At 24.4% G+C, this 9,366-nt stretch overlaps 1 protein-coding gene across 1 annotated transcript; it reads left to right on the forward strand.

The window, feature by feature from the left end:
* The first annotated feature begins 1,703 nt into the window (after positions 1-1,703).
* LOC111689547 (nuclear protein localization protein 4 homolog) lies at positions 1,704-2,667 on the forward strand. Its single transcript, XM_023452014.2, has 2 exons — positions 1,704-2,126; positions 2,184-2,667. The coding sequence occupies exons 1-2, from the start codon at positions 1,981-1,983 to the stop codon at positions 2,359-2,361; spliced, it is 324 nt and encodes a 107-aa protein (XP_023307782.2). The 5' UTR covers positions 1,704-1,980; the 3' UTR covers positions 2,362-2,667.
* The last annotated feature ends 6,699 nt before the right edge of the window (positions 2,668-9,366 follow it).

The following is a 9,366-nucleotide window of genomic DNA, read 5'->3' on the forward strand; positions in this document are numbered from 1 at the left end:
AAAAATGAAATTTTCGAAATTCGAATATAAAGTTAATTTCAAAATTCTATTATTAAAAGTAAAATATTCGAAATTCACATTTTTTGAAATTTTAATTTAAAAAGTAAAATATTTGAAATTCAACTAAAATAATAATTTTTTTTAAATTCTTTTATAAAAAGTGAAAATTTTGATATTCGAATAAAAATAAAGACAATTTTAAAAATCTGTCATAAATAGTGAAATATTTAAAATTTTACTAAAATAATATATTTTTACTAAATTCTTTTAAAAATAGTATGTATATAAATAAAAAAATTCGAAATTTCGAAATTCTATTTCAAAAGTTTTACTTTTATTGAATTGAAATTCAATTAAAATAAAAGAGAATTTGAAATTCTATTATAAATAAAAAAATTTAAAAATTTCTATTTTAAAAAGTAAACTATTCGATATTCAACTAAAATGAAACAAATTTTTAATATTCTTTAATAAAAAATTAAATTTTTAAAATTCGAATATCAACAAAGACAATTTCGAAATTTCTATATTAAAAAGTAAAATATTCAAAATTCTACTAAAATATTACATTATTGTTAAAAAACAATATTTTCCGAAATTCGAATATTAAATTTTCTATAAAATGTGAAATAATTTCGAAAATCTATAAAAAAGTAAAAAGAAAAGTTGTTGGAATCATAGCAACTTAGTCTGAATCAGACCAACTTTTCCTATAGAAAAGTTGTCTCAGCAACATTTCTTATAGAAAAGTTGTCTCTAAATCAAAGCAACATTTCTTATAGAAAAGTTACTAGAACTGAACTAGAACTGAACTAGAACTGAACTAGAACTGAACTAGAACTGAACTAGAACTGAACTAGAACTGAACTGAACTAGAACTAGAACTAGAACTGAACTGAACTTGAACTGAACTAGAACTGAACTTGAACTGAACTAGAACCAGAACTGAACTAAAGCTAAACTGGATGAGATATAAAACTTGTATTGGAATGGACGTACTTTAATAAATCAAAACGGAAAATACCTTTTCTCCTTACTAACTTCTACCGTTCATACATACACTGACTGTACTTACTTAATTTAGCCTTGTTGTTTATATCAACAACATTAAAACCCCACATATTTATGCGAATACGAGTGATTTTGTTTCACAATTTGTGAGATAATTGTACAAAAAAGCTTTTTTCACTTCATCTTAATTTTTTTACATCACAAAAAAACTTATGTACTTGAAAGCTTTTTGCATGCAGGAAGAAACAAAAACAACTAAAATAATAATAATAACCAACAATAAAATAGGTGACCCAGTTTTCTATATGTTTCTCCTATTAAGCATCTCGAAATACACAAACAAGCCGGTTAACCTTAAACGGTTTTTTACCATGTACATGTCATTCTTCTAATACTACTACTAATGAGACTCTTGTTTTTAACCCTGAACTTTAGGGGAGATGAACTTGAAATAGCAATGTATTTAGTTATATGTATATTATTCACATAATTAGATTTGAAACACCTGTTTAGTGTTAAGAACATACTTACTTTTTCCAGGGGGATTTGTAACAGAAAAACCATTTATACTCACCTTGTCAGAAAATATCGAGATAGAAACTGTTTATTTAAAACATTAAAATTTTATTATTTTATTTATGTCCTTATTTATCTTGTAATGTTGTTTGTGTGTTTATTTTTGTTTCTTCTTTTTTTCAGGAAAAAGACCAATATGGCAATGAAGTACAACGGTTAGCACGTCCTCTTCCTGTTGAATACTTGTTGGTTGATGTACCAGCCTCTACACCGCTACAACCGCAATACACATTCACCCAATATGACAAGAGAACACCATTCCCGGTAGAAAATCGTTATTTGGATGGTCATTTGCAAGACTTTAATGCCTTGAGCACGTATTTATCGCAGTGGGAGGATGAAGAGTTTCTCGAAGCCATTTCCGATTTTCATTTATTAGTTTATCTATTCAAAATGGACATGTTGCCATTGCGTCAACATATGAAACCTTTACTTGAGGCAGTGCGTAATAAGAATCCAAATATGGCTTATGCCTTTAAAAAGGACGATGTTTGGAAACTATTAGAATCATTAATACATGCCAGTTCATCGGGTAGTGGGTAAGTTTTAATAGGTTGTAATTTTTAAAACAAAAACTTATGTTCTTTTTCCTCTAGTGGCACTACCAGTTATCCCTCTTCTTCATCGGGTGTTCGAGCTGCGGCTGGTGGCTCTAATTCTGGTTCAGCACATGAAAATGTTGCTACCGAATCTGCTACTTGGACTTGTAATCATTGTACTTTTATTAATCGCGGTGAACTGAGTTCTTGTGAAATTTGTTCTTTACCCAGATAAACTTTTTTGTAGAACAAAACCATCTATCTGGAAGAAAGAATAAAGTAAAGGAAAAGCAAAACAAAGTGTTCTATCAATCCCTTAAAAAAAACAATAAAAAAAAACAAAAAAAAACCTTAATATTTTATTAGTGCTTTATAGAATTTATTATTTATATAACTTTAATAACGACCTTCCTCCTATTACAATTTCCTTAAGTTTTCTTGGTTTTTTCAACTCTCCCTCCCTCTTTTGATTTCTTTTTTTTATGTTAAAAAAACTAAACTCTTGTAAGACAAGACAAATTACAAGTTTAAAAACAAAACATGGGTTTTACAGAACAGTCAATATTTATGTACAATTAAATAAATACAATAAAATAATAATAATAAATACTTAAGGATGGGATTTGTACTACGACATTAAAATATTAAATTGTCACTATTTTCTTGTATCTATTTATTTATGGTTACAGTATATTATTCTTTAAAAAGCCTTTCTTTTTTTGTAATTTTCTTGGAAAATACTTTTTTCTCAAGATGTTAAATTACTCTTTGCTAAATGATGGATATTTATAGTAAGCAAAACTAATTTACATACTTTGCTATTATCAGGAAATGTCTGAAATGTTTTTTCATCTCTCTAGATGTTTTACATTCCAGAAATTTTCTTCTCTTTACAATTCAATTCTTTTTTATAAATATCCAACAGAAGTTTTCTTGAACGTTCTCTTACCAAATCGCTTATAGATCTTGTCATTAAAACTTTATATTGCTTTTTTCATCTGAAATAATAAAATGAAATAAATGGAAAAAAGAAATCAACAAAATTTTAAAATCGTAAAAAATCGTTAAAAACCTGTAAGTTTAAAACAAATAAATTATATTAATTTTTATTTAAAATTTTTATAAAATAGCATGTAATTAATTCAATTATGTTTTTAATTTATTCAATTAAATATTTATTTAATATAATAACTTCAATCTTTAAACAGTCTTGAAAAAAGTTCAACGGATTTAAACAAACAGAAAATGTTTCTTTAATTTAAAAATATATTTTATAGAAAAAGTTGATGCAACTCACATTACTTTTCTATAGAAAAAGTTCCTCCAAATGTAGAAAAAAAGTTTCTATAAAAAAATTCAGGCAAATTGTCCATAGAAAAAGATGCTTTGATTCAGACAACTTTTCTATAGAAAATGATGCTCTGTTATATACAACTTTTTCTCTGATTCAGTCAAATTTTCTATATTAAAGAATGCTCTGATTCAGTCAACTTTTCTATATAAAATTTTGCTCTGATTAGGACAACTATTCTTTAGAGAAAGATGCTCTGATTCAGACAACTATTTATAGAAAATGTTGTTCGGATTCAATCAATAGAAAAACTTGCTCTGATTCAGACAACTTTTGTATAGTGAAAGTTGCTTTGATTCAGACAACTTTTCTATAGAAAAAGTTGCTTTGATTCAGACAACTTTTCTATAGAAAAAGTTGCTCTTATTCGGACAACTTTTCTAAAGAAAAAGTTGCTCTAATTCAGACAATTTTTCTATAGAAAAAGTTGCTCTGATTAAGACAACTTTTCTATAGAAAAAGTTGCTCTGCTTTAGACAACTATTCTATAGAAAAACTTGCTGTGATACAGACAACTTTTCTATAGAAAATTTTGGTCTGATTCTGACAACTCTTCTATAGAAAAAGTTGCTCTGATTCAAACAACTTTTCTATAGAAAAAGTTGCTCTGATTCAGACAACATTTCTATAAAGAATGTTGCTCTTATTCAGTCAACTTTTGTATAGAAAAAGTTTCTCTGATTCAGACAACTTTTCTTTAGAAAAAGTTGCTGATTCAGACAACTTTTCTATAGAAAAAGTTGCTCTGAAAAGAAAAAGTTGCTGATTCAGACAACTTTTCTATATATAAAGTTGTTCTGATTGCTTTGATTCAGACAACTTTTCCTTAGAAAAAGTTGCTGATTCAGACAATTTTTCTATTGAAAAAGTTGCTCTTAAGCAGACAACTTTTCTATAGAAAAAGTTAATCTGATGCAGACAACTTTTCTATAGAAAAAGTTAATCTGATTCAGACAACTTTTCTAAAGAAAAAGTTCATCTGATTCAGACAACGTTTCAATAGAAAAAGTTCATCTGATTCAGACAACTTTTCAATAGAAAAAGTTCATCTGATTCAGACAACTTTTCTATAAAAAAAAGTTCATCTGATTCAGACAACTTTTCTATAGAAAAAGTTCATCTGATTCAGACAACTTTTCTATAGAAAAAGTTCATCTGATTCAGACAACTTTTCTATAGAAAAAGTTCATCTGATTAAGACAACTTTTCTATAGAAAAAGTTCAAATGATTAAGACAACTTTTCTATAGAAAAAGTTCAAATGATTCAGACAAATTTTCTATAGAAAAAGATCATCTGCTTCAGACAACTTTTCTATAGAAAAAGTTCATCTGATTCAGACAACTTTTCTATAGAAAAAGTTCATCTGATTCAGACAACTTTTCTATAGTGATTGACATTTTTCATAAGAAATTTTTTGCTTTTTTTTACAATTTTACAATTTTGCTCTGATTTAGATCTATATTTCTATACTGAAAGTTGCATTGACTCAGATAACTTTTAATTAATTTTAGTTGACTTCTTATTGATTATTAAATTAAACTTTTTTATTAAAAGAAAATACACAAATGTTTATATTAAAACCACTGTAGTCTTTAAAAATATTCATTTATTAAACTTGCTTTTAAATTTACCAAGTTTGCCGTTTCTATTATTCAATAAATTGTCATTATTTTGTTATCAGTTTTTTTTTAGTTATAAATATTTATTTTTATTTATATTTTTTAATATTTATAATTTGTAAAGATTTGTAAATTATTGTAAAAATTTTGTTCTCAAGTTTTTTGTACAAATTGGTGAGTCTGCAGAAATAACAAAAGTTCAAAGAGAAAAAAATTTGGAATTTTTAACGAATTATTAAATTAAACATTTAGCTATTTGTAAAATTTTAATAATTTTTTTAATTGTATTAAAATTCCATTGGTATGAAGGATCTTTTTTAAAAGTAATCTAATGATACATTTAAAATAGGATTAAAATTGCTATCAATCATTGTTAATATTATTTCCATTAATTTTGATTTTAGTTATAATTTTTCTTTTATTTCTTTATATTATTTTTATTTAGTAATCATGGCTTTAACTTTAACTGGTGGTCACTTGGCAAAATCCTTATTTAAAACTTTTTTATTGCAAATTAAACCTTTTCAAGTAAGTTTTCTATAATTTTATTTTTTTTGTAAAAATTTTAGTTTTAATTTAATTATTTTATTTTAATATTTTATCATTACAGCCTGTACAGCGCTATAGATCACATTTCAGTAAGTTAATTTGACTACTACGTTTGTGTTTCAAATTATTATACTGTAACTGTTTATGGGATTTTTTGTTTATAGCACCTATAGCTGGTTGGTTAGAGAAACCAAAAAGTTTATTATTTCATCCAAAGAATATTTTAAAACATGCTGAGGTAAGTGAGGAAGAAAATTATTTCTATTAATTAAATTACATGAAATTGAGCTCAAAAAGTAAAACTTTAAACTTAATAAGTTATATTTGGCTAGGAGTGTCATATACAAATATGTCCAATTCACAATCGTTGTTGTACGGTTGTATCGTAGCATGTCGTAATTTTGTTATTTTCGATTTGTTTTTTTTTTCCAAAAATTTTATCTGTTTTAGAAAATGTAGCTTTTTTAAATGATTCTCTTGTTACGATAACTTTTTTATAGAAACATTTGTTCTAAAGTCTTCATTGCAACAACTACACTATAGAAAATTTTTCTCCATTTCAGACAACTTTTCTATAGAAAACATTGCTCTGTTTCAGATAACTTTTCTATATAAAATATTGCACACTTTCAGACAACTATACGTACTTAGAAGAAGTTGCACTCATTCAGAAAACTTCTCTTTAAATACAACTTTTCTATAGAAAAAGTGGCTCTGATTCAGACAACTTTTCTGTAGAAAATTTTGCTCTGATTCAGACAACTTTTCTATAGAAAAAGTTGCTCTGATTCAGACAACTTTTCTATAGAAAAAGTTGCTCTAATTCAGATAACTATCCTATAGAAAAAGTTGCTCTGATTCAGATAACAATTCTATAGAAAAAGTTGCTCTGATTCATACAATTTTCTATAGAAAAAGTTGCTTTGATTCAAACAACTTTTACATAGAAAAAGTTGCTTTGATTCAAACAACTTTTACATAGAAAAAGTTGCTTTGATTCAAACAACTTTTCTCTAAAAAAAGTTGCTTTGATTCAAATAACTTTTGTATAGAAAAAGTTACTTTGATTCAAACAACTTTTCTATAGAAAAAGTTGCTTAGATTCTGACAACTTTTCTATAGAAAATGTTGCTTTGATTCAGACAACTTTTCTATAGAAAAAGTTGCTCTGATTCAGACAATTTTTCTACAGAAAAAGTTGTTGTGATTTAGACAACTTTTCTATAGAAAAAGTTTTTCTGATTCAGATAACTTTTCTCTGGAAAAAGTTGCTCTGATTCAGACATAGAAAAGTTGTCTAAATCAGAGCAATTTTTTGTATAGAAATAGTTGCTCTGATTCAGACAACTTTTCTATAGAAAAAGTTAATCTGATTCAGACAACTTTTCTATAGAGAAAATTGCTCTGATTTAGACAACTTTTCTATAGAAAAGGTTGCTCTGATTCAGACAACTTTTCTATAGAAAAATTTGCTCTAATTTAGACAACCTTACTATAGAAAAAGTTGCTTTGATTCAGACAACTTTTCTATGAAGAAAATTGGTTTAATTCAGACAACATTTCAATAAAGAAAGTTGATTTAATTCAGACAACTTTTCAGTAGAAAAAGTTTCTATAGAAAAATTCATGTTTCATACAACTTTGTGATTTTTGTTAGGGGAATTTTTATGTCTTCTTGTAAAGACATTTTTGTCAATTAAGAAATTATCTATTGATAATTTCCACTTATACTTACAATGTTATTTATTTCTCAGCAATTTCTATACAAAAAAGATTTAATTTTTTTTTATAAATTAGCATTGAGTCTACAGTTTTCTACACATAATTCTACAATAAAATTAAAAAATAAAATAAAAAGAGCAAAATTGTTTTTATTTTAAATAAATTATAAAAAAAAAAGAAAATCATACTACTTTTATGATTCTAAACTAATTTTGACTACTGGTGTTTGGCGTTCTATTTATATTAGAAAAAATCAAACTACAAATAAATAAATTACTTTATTTTATTAATAATTTTTAAATATATTTTTTTTTTGGAAATACATATTTAATAAGTATACTGGGGGTTGTTGTTGTTGTTGAATACTATGTTATTGTGTTAATTTATGTTTTTTTATTTAGTAAATACTACATTTAATTATAGACTTTTTCTATTAGTTTGTTTAACTAGGTTTTAAATTAAAAAAAAGAAAGAACTGCCAAAAACTAAAAATTAAAAAAAAAAAAATAAAATTTTCTTTTTAAGTTTTTTTTTGCATAAAAAGCGGGTTTTTGTTTAATAAATTGATAATAATATTATTGAAGTTTAGAGAGCAAAATATTTAAAATTGTTTATAACTTTATAAAGAACGTGTTTTCTTTAACTTTTTAACTCTTTTTTTTCTTGTTAAATATTTGTTTTTGCAATAGTTATATTTGTTTTGTTGTGATAATTTAAGATTTTTAAAAAACAGCAACACAAAACTACTTTTAATATTTATATTTTTTTTTACAAATTTTCAATAATTATATTTTCATTAACTATTTTGAAATAACATCAAACAATTAATCAGTTTTTTTTCTATTTTTCATATAACAAGCATAAATTTATGTTTTAATGATTTCGACATTTATTTATTAATGTAGTTTTTGAATATGATTTAATTTTTAAATTTATTTTAAAAAAATTTTTTATTTAATATTGCTTTTTTTCTGTTTATTCTTCATTGTATTTTATATTTGAAACAAAAGAACAATTATATCTATTTAATTAAAGATAATTTATATTAATTTTTTTATTTTCCAGTTAAGAGATATTGTCCGTTTTTTATTATTTGTTGTGTTTGTTTGTTGAGTGTTATAGAATATTTTTTTTTCATTTTAAGTTATTATGGGTTTAAAATATTTTAAATATTTTTTTTTATTAAATATTTCTTAAAAAGGCATTTTTAATTGGTGATATCGTTTCAAATACATATATATTTTCTTTTAAATATATTTTATTTTATTATATTTATATTGTTTAGTTATGTTAACATTTTGTAGATTTATTTAAAGAGGGATTTTTTTGTTATTAGTTTTTAATTGTGACATGAATTATGACATTTAATTGCTGTTTATATTTAACTTTATTTCCCTTTTAATTTAATGAATATAAAAACAAATACGGTTTTTTAACAGAACATACAGAGCAAAATGATATATTAATAAAAAAAATTAGCTCTTTTTAAAATCCCTTTTCTGTCGGAGAAATTGGTTTTATAGCAACAACTTCTTTATATAGAAAATTATATCCTGATAGGTAACTTAAAATGAGATTTTTTTAAAAAGTTTACTTTGATTCAAACAAATTTTCTCTATAAAATATTGCTGTGATTAAAAACTTTTCTATAGAAAAAGTTTATCAAATTGAAACAACTTTTTCTGATTTAGATAATTTTTACATAAAAAAGTTGTTCTAATTCAGACAATTTTTCTATAGAAAATATTGCTCTGATTCAGACAAGTTTTCTAAACAAAAAGTTGCTCTGATTCAGACAACTTTACTATAGAAAAGGTTGCTCTAATTCAGACAACTTTTCTATAGAAAAAGTTAATCTGATTCAGACTACTTTTCTATAGAAAAAGTTGCTCTGATTCAGACAACTTTTCTATAGAAAAAGTTACTCTGATTCAGACAACTTTTCTATAGAAAAAGTTACTCTGATTCAGACAACTTTTCTATAGAAAAAGTTACTC

This window comes from Lucilia cuprina, chromosome 4 (assembly GCF_022045245.1).
Source record: "Lucilia cuprina isolate Lc7/37 chromosome 4, ASM2204524v1, whole genome shotgun sequence".
Taxonomy (NCBI): Eukaryota; Metazoa; Arthropoda; class Insecta; order Diptera; family Calliphoridae; genus Lucilia; species Lucilia cuprina.

What these genes read in the sequence shown, in the direction of transcription:
- LOC111689547 (XM_023452014.2), top strand. Translation starts at nt 1,981, where the DNA reads ATGGACATGTTGCCATTGCGTCAACATATGAAACCTTTACTTGAGGCA. An exon ending in GCCAGTTCATCGGGTAGTGG is followed by an intron (nt 2,127 to 2,183) that starts GTAAGTTTTAAT and finishes TTTTTCCTCTAG; the next exon opens with TGGCACTACCAGTTATCCCT.